At 38.8% G+C, this 19,810-nt stretch overlaps 1 protein-coding gene across 2 annotated transcripts in view; it reads left to right on the top strand.

Moving 5' to 3' along the window:
* The window catches only part of mrpl13 (mitochondrial ribosomal protein L13), a 118,838-nt gene that overhangs the window by 66,524 nt on the left and 32,504 nt on the right, over positions 1 to 19,810 (top strand). The window contains exon 6 of one of the 2 annotated variants that reach the window (XM_073050262.1): positions 9,389 to 9,510. In XM_073050262.1, the coding sequence (XP_072906363.1) occupies positions 9,389 to 9,510 (122 nt within the window). Of the gene's footprint in view, positions 1 to 9,388; positions 9,515 to 19,810 lie in introns of those variants that run through there. The other variant, XM_073050265.1, reaches the window with a different exon arrangement.

The raw sequence follows: 19,810 nt of genomic DNA, 5'->3' as shown, positions 1-19,810 counted from the left end.
CTCCTTCTGAGGGCCATATGGTGCTGGCAGCAAGCATAAGGGAGCATTATTTCTCTGGTCTCAGGAGGCACACTTCTGATATCAAATATGTACCCAGTTGAGTGGAATTGCTTTACCATCATTTTAGTCATACTTGAATTACTAAGGTTTTTCAAGTGCCTTTATCATTGTTCCTCTGCTGTAAGCTGGGATGGCAGTATTCATATAGGCATCATTTTAATTTTAAATGGAGATGGCTACACAACATTTAAGTGGTTCAGTGTCATGAGGATACTGTAACCATGTGAATTGGAGATTCTCATTTCTATTGAGAACTGAGCCTCAGTCAGTAGCATCAGGGTTCCCAACCGAGGGTCCACAAACCCCTTGCTTAATGGTATTGATCCATGGCATAAAAAGGTTCGGAGGCCCTGATCTAAAGACTTTTTGTGTTGGCCCACTCACTGTGCTTCCATGTAAAACAGATGGAAGTAACTATTTGTGTTCATTTGAGTGGAGCAATAAGAATGTCTAAAGTAAATAGAGAAATGATTGCTCGTCATTTTCTTGATTATAGTCCAGGATATTGGACATATTTTGTGCAATCATCCTTTTAAAGAAAAAAGAATTGTAATTGAAAACATTTGCAAATGTCCTTCACTGAAAAGCAACTTCAGAATTTAATAAATCTAGGCAGGAAGGCAGAGGGGGCAGCATTGCTCTGTTGGTAAAAAATCAAATCAAATCATTAGAAAAAGATGACAGCATCAAAGGGTGTTGAATCATTGTGGATAGAGCTAAGGAACTGCAAGGACGTCGCCTACAAATTACAACGGGAGCTGGAAACTGCATGCCAAAAGGGCAATGTTACAGTAGTCACGGGGGATTTCAATATGCAGGTAGATTGGGAAAATGGTTGGCGCTGGATTCCAAGAGGGGCAATTTCTAGAGTGCCTACAAGATGGCTTTTTAGAGCAGCTCATGGTTGCGCCCACTAGAGGATCAGCTATTCTGGATTGGCTCTTGTGCAATGAACCAGAGTTGATTAGAGAGCTTAAGGTAAAAGAACCATTAGGGGAAAGTGATCACAGTATGTTCAAATTCACCCTGAAATTTGAGAAGGAAAAGCTAAAGTCAGATGTATCAGTATTACAGTGGAGTAAATGGAATTACAGAGGCATGAGAGAGGATCTGGCCAGAATTGATTGGAAATGAACACTGGCAGGAATGACAGCAGAGCAGCAATGGCTAAAGTTTCTGGAAGCAATTCAGAAGGCACAGGATATATACAACCCAAAGAGGAAGAAGTATTCTAAAGGAAAGATGACGCAACCATGGCTAACAAGAGAAGTCAAAGCCGACATAAAAGCCAATGAGAGGGCATATAATAGAGCAAACATTAGTGAGAAGATAGAGGATTGGGAAGATATTAAAAACCAACGGAAGGCAACTAAAAAAGTCATAAAGATGGTAAAGGTGGAAGACAAAAGGAAGTTAGCCAATTATGTTACAGAGAATACCAAAAGTTTCTTGGATATTGGACCACTGGTCAACAATGCTGGAGAGGTAGTCATGGGAGACAATAAAATAGTGGGCAAACTGAATAAATATTTTGCATCAGTCTTCATTGTGGAAGACACTAGCAGTTTGGTGGAAGTTCCAGGTATCAGGGAGCATGAAGTTACCATAACTAGAGAAAAGGTTCTTGGGAAACTGAAAGGTCTGAAAGTAGATAAGTCACCTGGACAAGATTGTGTACACCCCAGAGTTTTGAAAGAGGTGGCTAAAGAGATTGTGAAGGCATTAGTAATGATCCTTCAAGAATCACTATATTCTGGAATGGTTCTGGAAGACTGGAAAATTACAAATGTCACTCCACTTTTCAAGAAGGCAGAGAGGCAGAAGTAAGGAAACTATAGGCCAGTTAGTCTGACCTCAGCTGTTGAGAAGATGTTGGACTCGATTATTAAGGATGAGGTCTCAGGTTATTTGGAAGCACCTGATAAAATAGGTCACAGTCGGCATGGTTTCCTCAAGGGAAAATCTTGCCTGACAAATTTGTTGGAATTCTTTAAAGAAATAACAAGCAAGATAGACAAAGGAAAGTCAGTTGATGTTGTGTACTTGGATTTTCAGAAGGTCTTTGACAAGGTGCCACTCGTGAGGCTGCTTAACAAGCTACAAGCCCATGGTATTACAGAAAAGATTCTAGCATGAATAAAGCAGTGGCTAATTGGCGAGAGGCATAGAGTAGTAATAAAGGGAGCCTTTTTCTGGCTGGCTGCTGGTGACCAGTGGTGTTCCAGATGGGTCTGTGTTAGGACCGATTCTTTTTACATTATATGTTAATGATTTGTATAACAGAATTGATGGCTTTGTTGCAAAGTTTGCAGATGATATGAAGGCAAGTGGAGGGGCAGGTAGTAGAGAGGCTTAGACAGACTAAGAGAATGGGCAAAGAAATGGCAAATGAAATACAATATCAGGAAGTGTATGGTCATGCACTTCAGTAGAAGGAATGAAAGGTTTGACTATTTTCTAAATGGAGAGAATCTATAAAAAACTGAGGCACAAAGGGACTTGGGAGTCCTTGTGCAGGATTCCTTAAAGGTTCATTTGCAGGTTGAGTCTGTGGTGAGGAAGGAAAGTGAGAAGTAAGCATTCATTTCAAGAGGACTAGAATATAAAAGCAAGGATGAAATGTTGAGACTTTATAGAGCATTGGTGAGGCCTCACTTGGAAAACTCAATGTTGATACGAAAATATGTTTTTAGCATAGACCCCGCACCAGTCCACCCCAGAGCCATGGTCTTTGGAGCGCATTCATGCATTCTTAGCAAAGTCCGGTTGTTTTTTTTAAATGAAAACATTTATGCTGGGTTGTAGGAACAGGGACTAATACAGAGTGGTAATTCTCTATCGCACTGTATCATTCTGTGCATGCGCTTAATGAGGTGTGTTGTGTATTGAAAGCAGGCAAGTTTGAATCTTGCAATGGTGAGGCTGAATGACATTTTGCCTGATTTTGTTTTTATGTGAAGGCTGATGTTGTCATTTGATTCAGTGGTTGATGTTAAGTTCATGACATCATGACCTTGAGGGTTGGATCTTGGAGGGTATCCAGCCATTCCTCAATGCCAACAAATGCAACACATCATTGAAACTTTCCACTGAACTTTATACGTTAAATAGCATGCATTATGGGCATGTAAGTACAGTGTTCCAACATGCAGAGCTATTTGTTGTGGTGTAAGTGGCTTGATAAGTCAAAGACCTGCACTCCAAAGAGTCATCATGAAAGTGTGTCAGTGTTCATGAATAAAGTAATTAGAGTACAGTGTACATATGCAGTACCTAAATTACAGTCATACTCTGTTAAGTATTTATTTAATTAGGCTCCTTTTCTGTTCTCCACTCAACATCATTAGGCTTCCTGGTTGAACAACTTTGACAGTTAACTGTCACAAGTCTGGTGCACAAATCCAGAGTAACATAGAAACATAGAAAACCTACAGCAGAATACAGGCCTTTTGGCCTACAATGCTGTGCCGAGCATGTACTTACTTGAGAAATTACTAGGGTTACCCGTAGCCCTCTAATTTTCTAAGCTCCACGTACCATAACTAGTAGTTCGTAATGTTACGAACCCCGTAACTGGGTCACTTACCAGCAAAGATAGAGAGGTCCGCTGAAGTCTGATGGTACTATTTTTAAACGTTTTTATTTATAAAGGGGCACAAAAGTAAGGTTAATACAAACATTCAGATAATATACGTCGTCAATACTCAATCTAAAGTGCGGGTATAGTAATAATCAACAATAAGAAGTAGCTCTATCGTTTGTCTAGGGGTAAAACTATTGTCCAATGGAAATATCAAAGTCTCTGAAGTTCCTACAGGCTTTTAGCCTTTCGGGGACCGCTTGGGTCTCACGTGTTGGAGAGAGAAAATAAATTTGCCAGCCTTTTGGACTCAACTCGTTGAATCGGGAACGTGGGTTCCCCGTTCCCAGTTTGAAGTCCTTTTCAGGGTTATCAGCCACTCGTTCCCCAGGCTAGGGGAACCGAACCACATGTGGCTCCCGAACAGCTTCCCGTCCTCCCGGGAGCGATGAGCGATGGTGTCTCCTTCTGGTGCGTCGCTGGGGTACTGCCTCCTGCTGTCCCCTTTTATCATGACTGGCAGATTTGTAGATGTCAATCAAGGTAGGGTGATACAATCCCCAGCCCACATTGCCCGAGGGTGTCCATGTCCCTGAGAGCTGGCACGTAGTAAAGAGTCGCAATTCACACAGGTGTCTCTAAGAACAATGGTCAAATCCATTGCATTGTCTCTCATTTCCTGGGTCCAAGACCCGTATTAATAGCGATCTTGCGATTCTCAGGAAGGAGGGGGCTGGTCCCGCACCCTTCGGCCCCTCAGAGCTGTGGTACATTCATAACAGTAAACTTTACTTAGATACCCTGCGCTGCGAATGCATTTGCACTGGTGAGCAGAAATAATAACAATTAGATAACAGGTATTTCTTAAATGTAGTATTTCAGGAGAAATAGCCTTCAAATCAAAGCTAACGTAAAACCTGTCCACAAGCCACTGTTGGCTTGCAGTAAAATTCCCAAGAAATGAAAAGCTTTCAAGGACGATGCATCTCTGAGGAAAAGTGGGTGGATTTACAATTGTCACTTTGGAGCAAAAAAAAGCCCTGCTAAATAAATGAAGATTTAAATCAATGTAGCTGTTGGGTGAAGACAACTTGAGACTCACCAGGCATTGAATTGCATGTCAGCACATAGCTGTCCAGTTAGTAGCTAGCTAAAATATGAAACATTGGCATGTGCAAAGAGGCCAAAGGGGCATGCAACTTAAAACTGAGATTATGTTCATTGTAGGTCATTTGTGTAACATTGAAAGCAAATTGCCTTGGAAGCAAGCCACAGTCAAAAATTAATATCATGTTCTTGAGCTTTCACTAAATGCAGTGGTTTGTTAGTCCTTGGAGATCTTAAAAATTACAATGTGTTTTTTTTGGGTGCAAGGATACAAGTACATATACTTGAAAAGTTTTTGAATATAAATACATTAATTTACTGTATTTCATTGCAACCATCATTTTTTTCTTGATTATTTAAAATCATTTTAACCACAAGTACTGAAAATAAATGTTGACTAATATTCTTTTTATGGTTGATGAGTCCATTTTCAAATCTCACCAGAATGCCACCCCTGAAGATCAAGGAATGCATTATAAAATTATATTTCTTTTTAATGGTTTGTAAAAATCATCCTGATATGACAGGATAGTGAAAGATTTTGCATTCAGTGAAATACATAATTTTAGAAAACTGGCTGAAAATTGAAAGTAAGTAATATTTTTCAAAAATTATTTAATTTTGAATACAGTGCTCCATGATTGCTGATTGCAACCAAAGCCAAAAAAAATTCTGATCCCAATTCTAAATCAGATCTGTGGAAGCTATTGTAATAAATAAATGACTTGGTCTCTAAAGTAGAAAATGTTTTTGACTAATTGTTCATTATTTTAACTACTTGGTAGGGTTTGAGAACATTGAGTACATTGGCATCCTGGTGCAAACATTGTGACATTTACCCAATTCTAATTTTAGCTGCTCTCAGGCATACTTGTAGGCTGTGTGGTCTGTAGAACCTATGGATTGGTGGCAGCCTCCAACAGCATAAACCCTCCAGGTAGAGATCCAGGCCAGTGAGATGATGACCCTCCCACAAGATTCACATCAATAATTATTGAACAGAACATAGGATCCGAAATGGGCATTCATCTCTTCAAACTCTCTCCACCATTCTACACTTCCATTTCACTTCCCTATTGATTTTCCACATTATGTAATACCCTTATCAAAATAGCCTACTGATCTTCATCTCAAAACATCCAATGGTCTTTGTCCCTCATCATTTGGAAAACATTCTGATAGAATTTTCCATGCACTGCCTATATTTGCCATTATCCATCATTATTCAGAATAGTCTTCTGCAATCTATATTTTACACTTCACAACTTCTTGCTCTCATCTGCAAACTGACTGTCTCTAGTTGCATGATTTTCAGCTTGGAATTTCAGTTTTATATTCTTCATCTGGTACTTTTGTGACACCTTTGATGTGTAAACAATTAGATGTAAACTGAAAAGGGCAAATGAGTAAAAGATGATGTGATTTTCCAAGGTTATTCTGTTTAATATGCATGTATTTTGACAAGATTTGTTTGAATTAGATGTGCTTATTCAAACAATTATTTGTATGAAATTGCAAAATCTGGATGGTTTCTGTTTAATAAGTTTCCCTTTGCTTGGTTCATTCCTGAGACGTTAGACATCCTTCTGCAAAACATACAGCTTTCACATTTAAATTTTCAAACTGATCCTGTGACTGAGCAAAGTATATTATGTTAAATGTTGGTTTCTTTAAGCCCTATCAAATAACAAAATGCAGTGAAAGAAATGTTTGGGTGCTGAGGGAGAGCAGACAGGGAACTACATAAAATTTGGAAATATAAACTGCTGGAGCTTGAGAAGTAGGGAGTATTTATTTAGCAATGAGAGTGTGGAATTTGATGGGTAGCAGCTGTTCAGAAAATCTTCTTCCTAATTCTGATTTACAACCCAAAGACTGGATTTTATTTTCTGTTGTCCCATTTAATTAGTTTGACTGTGCACTTCTTTGCCTGGGGTATCACACAGTCCACATATTTCATTAGGGCAGAACTTTCCTTAATTGTATAAAAGAATCAATCATTTCCTGGCTTCAAGAACAATTTTTATCAATTCATCTATTAGAGAGAGTTAATGTATGGATTGATTATTCCCACTCTCTCAACCACCTTTTGACCCTGTTTTTGGGAGAGTTCTTGGGCCTCATGTTGGCCTTGCTAACCCCTGAGAATCCTCAGAACTGGAATGGAAGCAAGTTATCCTTGAAGCTAAGGATCAGCTAGAGAAATGGAGTTGGATTTTATAAATATTCTTCTGTGCATTTATGGAAGCCTTACCATCTGGTTTTGCCCTGTGTAAAATAGAAAATCCCATTTTCAACTAAATGCCAAAAAGCTTGCCAAGACTCCATATGTAGAATTAATCTCCTTGTATAGTTGACTTTTCCTTTCAGCAGTCTTTAGGAATCCTGTTCCTTTAATTTAAAGAAAAATCCCTTTATTTTATAATAATAGATCAAAATTTCTTAGATGTGAGTTTGTTGTTACTTGTGTTTGCATTTTGCTTGTTTTGATTGTACAGAGGAATTTAGAATGAAGTATTTCAACTTTCCCAATTCGAACAAAGGGTCTTTGACTTGAAATGTTAACTCTATTTTCTTCCATAGATGCTGCTTGTCTTGCTGACTGTTTCCAGTATGTTCTATTTTTCATTCCTATTTTTAAATCAGCTCATGATCATTAAGAATTGCCTTGGGCACAGTTTCTATTAAGCAAACTATTTTACAAACAGAGTAACCAAAATTTAATGCTATGTTGTATTCCTTCTGAATTACGATTTGGTCTTTTATATGCTATCATTTACACTCTGGTTAAAGTTTAACTGTATTCTTGTATAGATAGATATTACTTCAATAATTGTTAATGCTCTCCTGATTTTATTTGCTCAACCATAGAAGGCCTGGGTCTAAGGTAGTTACCAGGCTCAAGGACAGCTTCTATCCCACTGTTATCAGCCTCCTGCACAGACTTATATACTAAAAGATGAATTCCTGAACTCCTAATCTACCTTGTCAACAACCCTTTGCACTTTGTTTACCTGCACTTTACTTTCTCTGCATTCTTTTTTAACTACTTCGATGTAATTATGTATGGCTTGATCTATCTGGATAGCATGCAAAACAAATCTTTTTCAATGTATCTTGGTGCGGGTGACAATAATAAATCAATATCAATACTAAAACATGAAATTCCCTCCCTAAAATTCTTTCCTTTTCTCCCACACTCTTTTAAGATATTCATTTAAACTGCCAAGACAGCCAGCAGATTTCTCTCTGTGGCTCAGTAGCTAATTTTTATTTGACAGTTCTGTCAATGTTTTGGGGTATTTGCGTGTTGTGTATAGTATAAGCTGATCATCTGCTTTTACTTACAGTATTAGGCAAGGATACGTGATGAATAGGATACTTTGTCCCCTTCAGTAGAACTCAGAGCTCTCAAAGACCTTACTGAATCAGGACTGTATAAAATAAGGAATCTCATGAATGGAGAAGGATTATATCTGATTGGCTGATATTACCAGCTGTCTCACAGATCTTAAGCTGCACAGTTCAGGGACAGAAAAGAGGCAGTGATAAAAGAGATGACTTCAGCCATCAGAATATAATTGCATATATACACTGCCATCATCATTGATGGTGCCATCACTGGGTACACAGGCTACATTTCTGCCATTACCTCATGTAACGCTATCTTTGCTTTATCCACCCAGACCCCAGTTCCTGTATAAGGGTCTTTTCACAGTGCCCTACCTCTTCTTGACTGGGACTGCGTTGTCTTGAGTGTAGAAGAATGTGAGAGAATCTCCCATTTGTGGTATATGGTAAAGGACTCGTGGTCTGTGGTGAAAGTGCAGGAAATTTATACTATGGTGGGTGATGAACTATGATCTTGATAAATGATGGAAAAGGAGGATCAAGAGCTCTGTTTTTCATGTTCAGCCTTGGAGAATAATTTGCAGTGTATCTTCAACCTTTGTAAAAACTTTCTGTGCTTAATCATCCATTCAAAATTATGATGTAAATTAACAACCCAGGAATTTTGCGAATTCTTAATCCTTATCTCAACCAGCCAAGTTAGAGATTGCAGCAAATTACCAATGCAGCTCGTTAATAATGTGGTATTGTACATAGTCTTATTGACATTTGATCCTCTTGTATTAAGTCCATTGTTAGCCTATTTAAACAATATATCATGGGAGCTGAACTTCTCAAAAATAAAACTGATGAACAAAAAGGGCTATAAATCATTAAATAAAAGAAGCACCATCATCTCAAGTGGCTCATCTATTAGGAGTCTTCCTTCTTAAGATTTCATGCAACTGGTAAATAACAACCAAAATTAGCATCTCCCCACAACAAACCCAAATGCCTTAGCTTGGACTACAGTTCAAGTGCCCATGTAGTCTTTGTTCCTCTGCATTGCCACTGATGTATTCCTTTACTCTTATTACAGCTAAGTTCTCACAGCTCATCCTTCTAATTCCAAGAGGAAGTGGCTTTATAAAATTACATTTTAATTTAATAATATCCCTTAATTCTTCTTAGCTTGAAATCAGCATATCAAAAGTGAATTTGCGCAAATCATTACTTCTGCTTTCTTTCCAAACACTTTTAAAATTCTTAACTGCAGTGTAATTTTTTTCAATTGCTTTTCTCTTTCATTAGACAATTCCTGAAGAAATACTTAAGAATTTGGTAGAAGAGCTTCCACAGCCTCGAAAGGCTCCCAGAAGATTGAATGAGTACACTCGAGAGGAGATTAATGCCTTCCCAAGACTATGGACACCGTAAGTAGATTATACCCTTAAGTTAATGGGTTGAATTTATCATTGAACAAGATAGAACAGCAAATTGTTGAAAATCTATTTCCTTTGGGTATAGTGACTGGTACTGGATTAACAATTCAGACACTGCAGTCCAAATTTAAATTCACTTAATTTAAAATTATTTTAAAAATATAGTCATCAATTATGATTTTAAAAAAACTACTGGCTTCTCTTCAAACCCACCCTAGTTCACTGATGTTCTACAGAGGCGAAAATCTGCCATCCTTGTGTAGGACTGCATGTGACATCAGACACACCACTGTTTTCAGCTTTGAATTGGTGTACCAAGTTATTTGAACCAAATAAATTTTCTTGAAACGCAACCAGATGGATCAGTTAGCAGCTTCTGAAGCCCCAAATTCAGAGTAACTAAGTCATTCCAAGCACAGTCAATGTTTGCGATTCCTCTTCAGAAACATCTGGGCTTAGTGACCATATTGAGACAAGTGAATCAAGCCAAAGCAATGTTCCCTGTAACTTTTTTAAACAGCTGCACGGACCAACCATTGCCTTCAGCAGGAAATTTTTATATGTCCTGAAACCTGCGCAGTACTTTAAAAAAAAATTGTAATATGCATACCATGAATGTTTAGAATGAAAATTGAAAATTCATTGACTTTTGATTTTATCTGTTAATTAAAGGGTATAATGAAATACAGTACAACAAAGAAAATCGTTCACATTTCGTAAACTCTTCCTAGCTGTATCCAATTCCAGCTGTGTGACTACAAAGGCTATGTGCACAGGAGCATTTCAGTTACTCTGCAGCCACGCACCTGTGTTACTCAGTGAGCCAGAGCTTTATAATGTTATATATACAATCACTCCCTACAGATGGCATGCCAGACCACTCCACCAAAATCCATGAGTATATCCTATCACAGCGGCAGGTTAGACAAACCCAAAGAATGGCACAATATTGCTGTGTCTTCACCTTATCGCAATATTACTTCAAACAAATACCAACAGCTGAACTGCAAAGACTAGGTGAGAGCAAATGCCTTTGTCATCAATGCAATGTTTGACCAAGTATGGCATTAAGGAGTCCTGGTAAATCTGAAGTCAATGGGATTTAATGGAAAGAAAATAAAGGTTGGAGTCACACGTTATACAACAGAAGATGGCTGAGGGTGTTGGAGGTCTTTCATCCCAGCTGAAGACATAACTGCAGGTTCATCAGTCAGTCCAAACATCTTTAGCTATTTTTCAGTGACTGACCTTTGAACGTATAGTTAGAAGCAGGATTTCTACTGAAGATTGCACTAAGTTCAATTCCATTTGCGATGCCTCAGCAAATGAAGCAGCCCACGCATGTGTGCAGCAAGACTAAGACTAAATTCACACGTATACTGATAGGTGGCAAATGACATTCGTACCACAAAGGTGTCAGGAAATGACCATGTCCATTTGCCCTGGTAATCAAAAGCATTGCCTTCACAGATTCCACCCCTTCCCCCATCAATCAAGATACTGCAACCTCACTATGAACTGGGGGCCCAACAGAACTAGTGGCCACTAGAGTAGGATAGATGCAGAGGTGTCCTGTGGCTAAAGATCCACTTCCTGATACCCCCCAAAGCCTTTTTTGCCATTGACAAGTCGGGCACATTGATGAAGTGCTCTTCGCTTTCCCGGATGAATGCAACTCCAACAATGCACAGGAAGCTCAACACCATCTAGATCAGAACAGCCTACTTGATAGACACCTTGTTCGCCCACTCAAAACATTCTTCCCCACTACCATTAGGTTCTTGAACTAACCTGAAAAACCTAATACTACCTTGGAGTATATTTTTTTCCTCCTGCTCAATTTGCACCATGTCCCTATTTTGATTTTGTTATGTCAGTTAACTTATGCCATTTTAAGTTTATGTTCCTTTGTGTTTGTCATCCTATAATGTACTATGCTGATTCTGCATAAACCTAATTTTTATGGCATTTATACCCTGGGTATGTATGCCCATGACAATAAGCTTGAACTTCATTCCCTCCAAACCCCACACAAAATGGTGTTGAGTGCCACTTACAAGTGCCTTCTAATTTATGTCCTAAGCTATTTGGACAGCAGCTCCAAAACCCATGGCCAATAACAAGGTTTGGGCATATGGGAACACCGTCACTTTCAGGTGCCCCGCCAAGTCCCAAACCATCTTAACCTGGAAATAATACCTTTTATCCTTTATCAGTGGTGGTCTAGGAGCTCCCTCCCAAAAAAGTGTGCAGAGCATCAGTAAAGTAACTCACCACCACCTCAAGAGCAGTGGGAGATGAACAGTAATCACTCAGCCTGCCAGTGACATCCAGTGAATGACACCGAAAAAAATGAATTAAAAAAATCTAAACTTCACCTTGAATTGGATTAAGAAAAATAGAATTCTACAGACTAGTGCAGTACATGTTTCCAAACACAAGCCTCAGTGCTCTGATTCTTCTGATAAATGGCATTGAAAACTACTTTTCTGATGAAACTTTTATTATTTACTTGCTGTAACCTTTATTGGCGTTCTAAGCATTATAACTTGTGTGAATTTAGTTTTTGACAGTCCAGAAAAGTTCTTCTCAAACAGAGCATAGTGAGGGAAACATCTGGAAGTGAATGCTGTGTGAATTATAGGTCTAGGCAATGAAGATGTACAGAATATATGTTCCTCCTGAGATATTCATTTGTTTTAGTCTAGAGTTTAACATACCATTTTATCAACATATTTATTTGTAACTGGAGAAGCAGGACTCAAAGATTTCTTTTTACATAAATTTGCCAGGAGAAAAATGAGGCACATTCATTGGGATAATCCTTATCTTTTAGTTCACCTCTTTCATGCTTGTTAGACACTCTCTCCCTCTCGGTCCCCCTTTTCCTGCCTCTCAGTGTTTGTGCATCCATCAGTCAGGTTATCCATGTTTTTTTGTCTCTCTCACATTTGTGCTCTCAGCTCTCGCAGGCTCTCATTCTTTCTGCAATTTTGTAATTGCTTGTATGGAAGAGTAAAGAGATGTTGGATTTTCTGCATGTTAATCTTACGTAGTTTAATTACTTCCAAAGTTACATAATACTAGTATTTTTGAATCGTTTCACTGGATGTGCACTTAGCTGTTGCAGATACTGGACTAGGATTCATGACAAAATGCGGATTTATGAAAATGATCCATTGTGCTACTTTTCCAACTTGTTCTGGTTCAGTGTACTCTCTCTGAAAAGAAACCAAGTGTTCAGTCGTACAGAATAATGCTACATGTTCAAGAGCAATGGAATGCAAACCTGTTCAGGACTGTATGGTGGTGCCTTGTTTATCATTTTCAAAGAGCTCGTAACACTTGTTTAGTCCATACAATTTAGAGTTAAAAGGCAAAGAGTAAGAACAAGCTTTGTAAGATTAGAGGTTGCACCAGGGGATCCAGATGTCTGATTATATTTTTGTATACAACTATTTACGACCTTTGAATTGTTCAGACTGCCTCTGTACCAGTTCACCTGAACTAAACTGCTCTTTAGCTTCTATTCTCATTTCTTTGATGTGCTGTGCCAATTCTGAAGCTGCATTGTAACAGATGCTTCTACTCACCACTGGCACTCATCAACTGCTGTTCAGCTCAGAGGATCCTTGTATTCACTGAGGGAATTTTAGTTTACTTTCTTTTTAGTGATCAATTTTGTGTGCTCCCTACACAGGGAAAGATTCCTTTAGTTTCTGTTTTTGTCATTTAAAATTTGTATCACCTATCAGGCCGTTAAAATGTCTCCATTTCTTTGGGAGAATTTAGAGGAATGGTGGTTTTAACCTAGTAGCTGATAGATTGCAGGTCAACTGTCCCATGTAAACTTTTACCTATCTTAAGTTAGGAAAACAAAAATTAGAAGAGATGTAAACAGCCAATTTACTTTCCAAATGGATCAGGTGTATAATAGGCAGCATTTTAGCTGACTTCCAGTGAACATGAAGCCAATTCTCTATTAACCACTTTGAATTCTTGGCTAGTAAATATTATTCCTTTATAGTCTTTTTCAAACTTCGGAACTTCTAAACTTGTCAGCAATAGTTTCCATGAAACTTGAGTTTTTGGTGCTTTAGTTACTGATTCATACTGACAGCAGTTTTGTACTTTATTTTGACAATTATGAAGTCCTTCCGATGCCATTTGTTTTGTCTCCATTGCCTTCTAATTTACGTCTAAATTCAGCTTATCAAAATGATGCAGTTAGCCGTGAAACTCTGAAAGGGAAGGAGCTTTGCCGTGCTTGTCCAAACTTGATTTCAGGGTACAACATGTACTCATCCAAATCTCTTGAGATGTTTTCAGAGTTGCTTCTTTTGCCACATGCCCAAGCAGAGAGTTTCTAACCCCTTCCATATCCCCATTGCCCATCCTCCCCATCTTCATTCTACCATGTCCCAGTGCTTGAAGTGTCTGGGAGGGGAAATGTGTCCTTATTCACTCTCTCTTGTTAAATAGTAGCAAAGTCTTTATCTTTCTGATGCCGAATCCCAGCCCAGTAAAATAAATGTGACACAGTCCGAGCAGGTCAAGCAGAAAGAAAACAATGGTTGATGTTTCAGGTCAAGATGCTTCATCTGGACTGAAAGAGTAGAGGGAAGATAGCCAGTATAAAGCCCATCACCTGTACACTATCCCCCACTGTGTCCCCTCACTGTTCCTATCTGCCAATCCCACTTCCCTTACTTGGTTTGTCTTCAACTTCTTCCCGTGAGATTCTATTATCTGCAGCCCCTTGTCACTTCCCACTCTGTAATGCTATCTTCACTTTTTCCTTCACCATCTAACTCCATCTGCCATCCCCTCCTCACCTGGACTCGTATATCACCTGCCACCTCTTTATTACCATCTCCCCTCTACTCTTTCAGTCCAGGTGAAGGCTCTGCCTGAAATTTCAACTGTCCAATTCCCAAGCAGTTGAGTTATTTCAGCAGCTTGATTTTTTTTTGCTCAAGTTACCGACATCTGCAGTCTCTTGTGTCTCCATAACACTGAACCATGTTCAAGAACTCCACTCCTCCAGTAATGATATATTTCATCCCCTTGCAGTGCAAGCATATCTTTATAAGTTGAAGTGTTACATTGGTCTTAAATCAAAATCTAGTTTATTGCTATATGCACACCTACTGTACATGTATGCACAGGTACAAAGAAAAATTACTTGCAGCAGCATCATTGGTATGTAGCATCATATAAGCAGCATTTACAAGATAAACAGAAATTAAACATAATTTTTACACAAAAAAACACAATTAGAACAGAAAAAGTTTATTCTGGTGCAAAGTGGTTAAAGTGGTCATATTTTGCTGAACTGCTGAGGTTTAAGGGAAGTAGATGATCTTGAACCTGGTGATGTGGGACTTCAGGCTTCTATACCTCCTCCCTGGTAGTAGCTGCAAGAAGATGGCATGGCCTGGATAGTGGGGATCTTTGGTGAATGCTGCCTTTTTCAGGCAATGCCTCCTGTAGATACCATCAATGGTGGGGAGGGATGAGCCCATGATATACCGGGCAGAATCCACTACTCTCTGCAGCTTCTTGCATTCCTTCACATTTATAATCTTAATTTAATTTAATTCAAACCTTGAGGCGTTGTTACTTGTACAAGCAAAAAAAAACCTCCCTTCACTTCAGATGCTTTTGAGTTAAAAAATCACAATGAAGATCATGTCACTTTAAAGTGTAATAGTAGTGAACACAGTAACCCTGAAAATGACTGCACCAACTTGAAGGGTGGAAGTTCAAATCTTTAATCTTAAAGTTGTTTAGTGAGCGAAGAAGAAACCATGAAGTAAATAATCCAATGATTTGCACCATTTATTCCATTGCAGACAAGATCAACCGTGAAATGAGGCATATCAAAGACATAGTTAATTAAGTGCTATAAATTTTTTATACTGCAGACCTCCTTAGGCCCCATTACTAATCTCCTGGAAGATTTATTGCTAGTAAATCTGTTTTACTAGTCTGTATTCCTTACAGCTACATAATTAAAGTAATAACGATGAACTGCAAAGACTATCAGAATCAGATTTATCATCACTAACTTGTATGTTGTGAAATTTGTTGTATTGAAGCAGCAGTACGGTGCAAAGATATAAAATTACTTTAAGTTACAAAAATAAATAGATTGTGCAAAACTAATGAGGTAGCATTCATGGGTTTCACAGACCATTCAGAAATCTGATGACAGGTGAAGAAGCTGTTCCAAAATCATTGCGTATTGATCCTCAGGTTCCTGTACACCCTCCCTGTTGGTGGTAATACGAAGAAGACATCTTCTGAATGGCGAGATCTTTAAAAATGGTTGCTGTTTTCTTGAGGCATCACTTCTTGAAAATGCTCTCAATAGAGAGGAGGGTTGTGCCCATGACAGAGCTGGCCAAGTCTGCAACACTATGCAGCTTCTTGCGATCCTGTGTATTGGAGCTTCCATCCCAGGCTGTGATTCAGCCAGTCAGAATGCTCTCCGCCATACACGTTAAAAGTTTTTGGTGACATACCAATGTACTGTTTTAGTTTGTTAATATATTATGTGGGAAGTCTAATTTTCTGCTTCATAGTTAAAGTGTTCGTAAAGCAAACCATGCCAAAGCCAACCACTACAGGTTCTGCACAAGTTTGACTTTTTGTGTATTACTGTGGCATTTTACCAATCAAAGCAGCAGCAAATAATGCGTCCATTTGGGAGGTCCATGTGGGTACAGAGTGAATCTCTGGGAATGTACTACTGTACTACAAATATAAATCCACCCCTGCCTCCCCATATGCAGGATTTTGGAGTGAAAGTGGTTAGTATATTCAAGTGCTGATAAGTATAAATCAAAGAGAAACGATAGAAGATAATGGTCAGTGTATTGTTTGCAAATCCTGAAATTCCACAGTAGCAATGTGATCTTAAAAGATTTCATCAATAAAGTAAGCCATATGGTTAAACAATTTCATTTGGTGTGAAGTATGGTGTAAGCTTGTTGTGTGGCAGTGCAATGAGCCGTCTCCTAAAGTTTTCTTTTCCAGACCTCTATATTAAATTAAATTGCATTCCTTTCAAGGTGCCAAACACATGCTTGCTCAGTTCATGAAAAAGTTAAGGAATAAGCTTTCCTGCGCAGTTACCTGGTGCAATTTGTGCAATAGTTGAAAATGTCCAAGTCTGTGTAATACTAAACTACCCATATATAGTATTTTCAAATTAGCAAAAAAATTTCTTTTTGTACCATCATTACCATCTCAATCTTTCTGTCTCATCTCTCATGCAAGTTTTGTCCTGCTTTCTCCATCTACAACACAGAGGGCAAATAAATGTTGTGAATGGTCACTTTCAGTAAAAACCAGAATGGCTAGACGTTCAGTTGCTTATTGTAGGCTTGAAGTAAATACCAGGTACAATTACAAATTTTGATTTGTTGCTTCACTTGTGAGCTATTACTATCCACTAATAACTACACACCATTCTGATTGGCAAAAATGTGTTCCAAACGGGGTGAGGTCTTTATTTACTCAGTATACTGGTAAGATCTTTAATCATCATTTCAAATCTACTAGCAAAATGTGCCTTAGCTGAGTTTCGGGCATTTCTTCATCATGTTTTCACATAAGAAGATGCTTTATGGTCTTTAATTCAAATATAAGAAAAAAAGGAGAAAGAATAGGCTTTATAGCTCCTCAGACTTGCTACGTCATTTCATAGGTCCTTGGCTGTGGCTCAACTTTCCTGCATGTTCTCCATAACTCTTTGCTCTCTATCGACCAGAAGTCTGTTTGGCTCGGCCTTGAATGATTAAGTTTCCACAGCTCTGCAGGATGGAGAATTTCAGTGATAGAGTAATGGAGCATGGAAACAGTCTTGGACCAACTGGTCCCCACCAACCAAGATGCTTATCTAAGCTTGTCGTATTTGCACATGTACAATCCTCAAGAAATTCTTCTTCCTCTAAGTCTTAAATGAACAATATCATATTGTAAAACTATGCTTGCTGTTTCTAGATTCCCACAGAAAGGGAGGAGTCTTAAGACCATAAGATATAGGAACAGAATAAGGCCATTTGGCCCATCAAGTGTGCTCCGCCATTTCATCATGGCTGATCCTGTTTTCCTCCCAGCCCCAATCCTCTCAGCCTTCTCCCCATATCCCTTCATGCCCTGACCAATCAAGAATCTATCAACCTCTTATGTATATTTAATATACATAAAGAATATGGGCCTAGCCTCCTCAAACTTAGCTCACTAGGCCACCCCTTCATCCTAGGGGTAATGTAACTTCTCTGAGTTGCTTCCAATATGTGACCATCCTCTTGAAATGGAAACCAAAGCTGTATGATGTGCTCTAGATATGGTCTCACAAGCATTCTATGTAATTGAGGGAAAACTTCCCTACCTTCATACCATAGAACCCTTGCAGTTAGGGCCAACATTCCACCTTCCTTCCTACATGTTCTCTTTGAGTTCTATGTAAAAGGACATCCAGATCACTCTGCTCTTTAACCAACATACTACTACTATTTTTTGTCCCGAAGTAGAGCCCCTCATGCTTCGCCATTTTATAATCTGTACATATTTCTTCTATTACTCACAACTTATTTCAAGGAAGTATGGCATGGAGGTTTTTAAAATGGAAAAGCTTCTATTAGAATAGATGTGAAAGAAATGTTTCCACTTGTGGGAAGATTATAATAAATAATGGCAAGTCAAGGTACCCGGCAGGAATATAAGGTAATTTTTCCTCAAAAATTGGTGAGAAGGTGGATGTGCTATTGGACTGAGTCCTGATGAAGAATCTCAGTCCAAAGCATTGACTGTTTCTTCACTTCCATCGCTGCTGCCTGACCTGCTGAGTTCCTCCAGCATTTTCTGTGTTGCACTGGACAGAGTAGTTGAGGTGAACAGTTGCAGATGCACTTAAGAAAAAGCTGGCCAAGCAGAAGAGGGGAGTGGGACTAGAGAGTTATGCTGATGGATATAAGACTGGAGAAGGGGTGAATGTTGGCATGATAAGGTTTCAGTTGTCAACTCTTTTAATCCCATACACCTGACCCCTTCATCTAAGTAATTAATATGGTTTGTAAATTGTAATGGATTTGGCACTAGTTTCTGTGCAAACTGTCCTGTGATTAGGTTAGGGTTAAATTGGGGTTTGCACGGATCGAAGGGCCAGAAGGACCTATTCTGAGCTGTATCGCTAAAGAAATAAATAATAAACAAATTGTCGTTTATTTTCAAAATGTCCTGCTCCCATTTCTGGTTGAAGGTTCTTCCTATTGAGGGATGTCAGGCAAGCTGGCATAAAGCTTCCTGCTCTCTTAACCTTCATATACAGTATATTTGAATGAAGGAGTTACATTTATAGTGTTAATGTCCTCTGAGACCTTTTCAAGAATCTCAGGAACTTGACCGTGACCAGTGACCCACGATCTGTGCATCACTCTGTAAGACTGTAGATGCAGGCTATCAAGTGCAGGACACTTCAGATTTATACCTCCCCTCGTATGATAAAGGATTCAAGTTCCTCTCTTCTTTTTGTCCTGATTTTCCACTATTATTAGGATATTTTTAGTGTCTCCTGCTGTAAAAATAGATACATAAGGAAAACAAAAGACTAAAAACAGTAGGTGCTGAACAGAGTGCCAGAAAAGAAAAATGTTGAGCATTGGAGTGAAGGGACTAAAAAGATTTTAGAATCATTGAAGGTGCTGATAAGGCTGAGCACAGTGTTGGCAAGTCAAAGTTGAGTTTGTTGCCGTTTATGCATGTATATGGATGTACAAATGCAATGAAAATTTTGAATCAGCACCACACAAAGCATCAGACAAGCAGCATTCAGAAGAAAAGCATAAATTAACCATAAACTATACATAAGTAGAATACAAACATAAGTAGAACAAATAAGTTAATTTTAATGCAAAGTGGTCGGAGTGTTCATAGTGTTGCTAAACTGTAGTAGAGTTGCCAGTTGGTTCAAGAACTGAATGATTGAAGGGAAGTAGCTGTTCTTGAATTTGATGACGTAGGGCTTCAGGCTTTTGTGCCTCCTGCCTAATGATGCCTTCAAGAAGGCATAGCTCAGATGGTGGGGATTCTTGGTGTTAGATGTTGCACCTTAAGGCAATATAGATACCTCTGATGGTGAGAAGGGATGTGTCCATGATAATTTGAGCGAAGTCCACTACTCTTTGCAGCTTCTGTACCTCTGTGCAACTGGACACTCGACTTTCTTATCAGTAGACCTCAATCAGAGAGGATTTTTAACAACTCACCATCATCCTCACTC

Source organism: Hemitrygon akajei, chromosome 1 (genome assembly GCF_048418815.1).
Source record: "Hemitrygon akajei chromosome 1, sHemAka1.3, whole genome shotgun sequence".
Classification (NCBI taxonomy): Eukaryota; Metazoa; Chordata; class Chondrichthyes; order Myliobatiformes; family Dasyatidae; genus Hemitrygon; species Hemitrygon akajei.
This window is presented reverse-complemented; position numbering and strand designations above follow the sequence as displayed.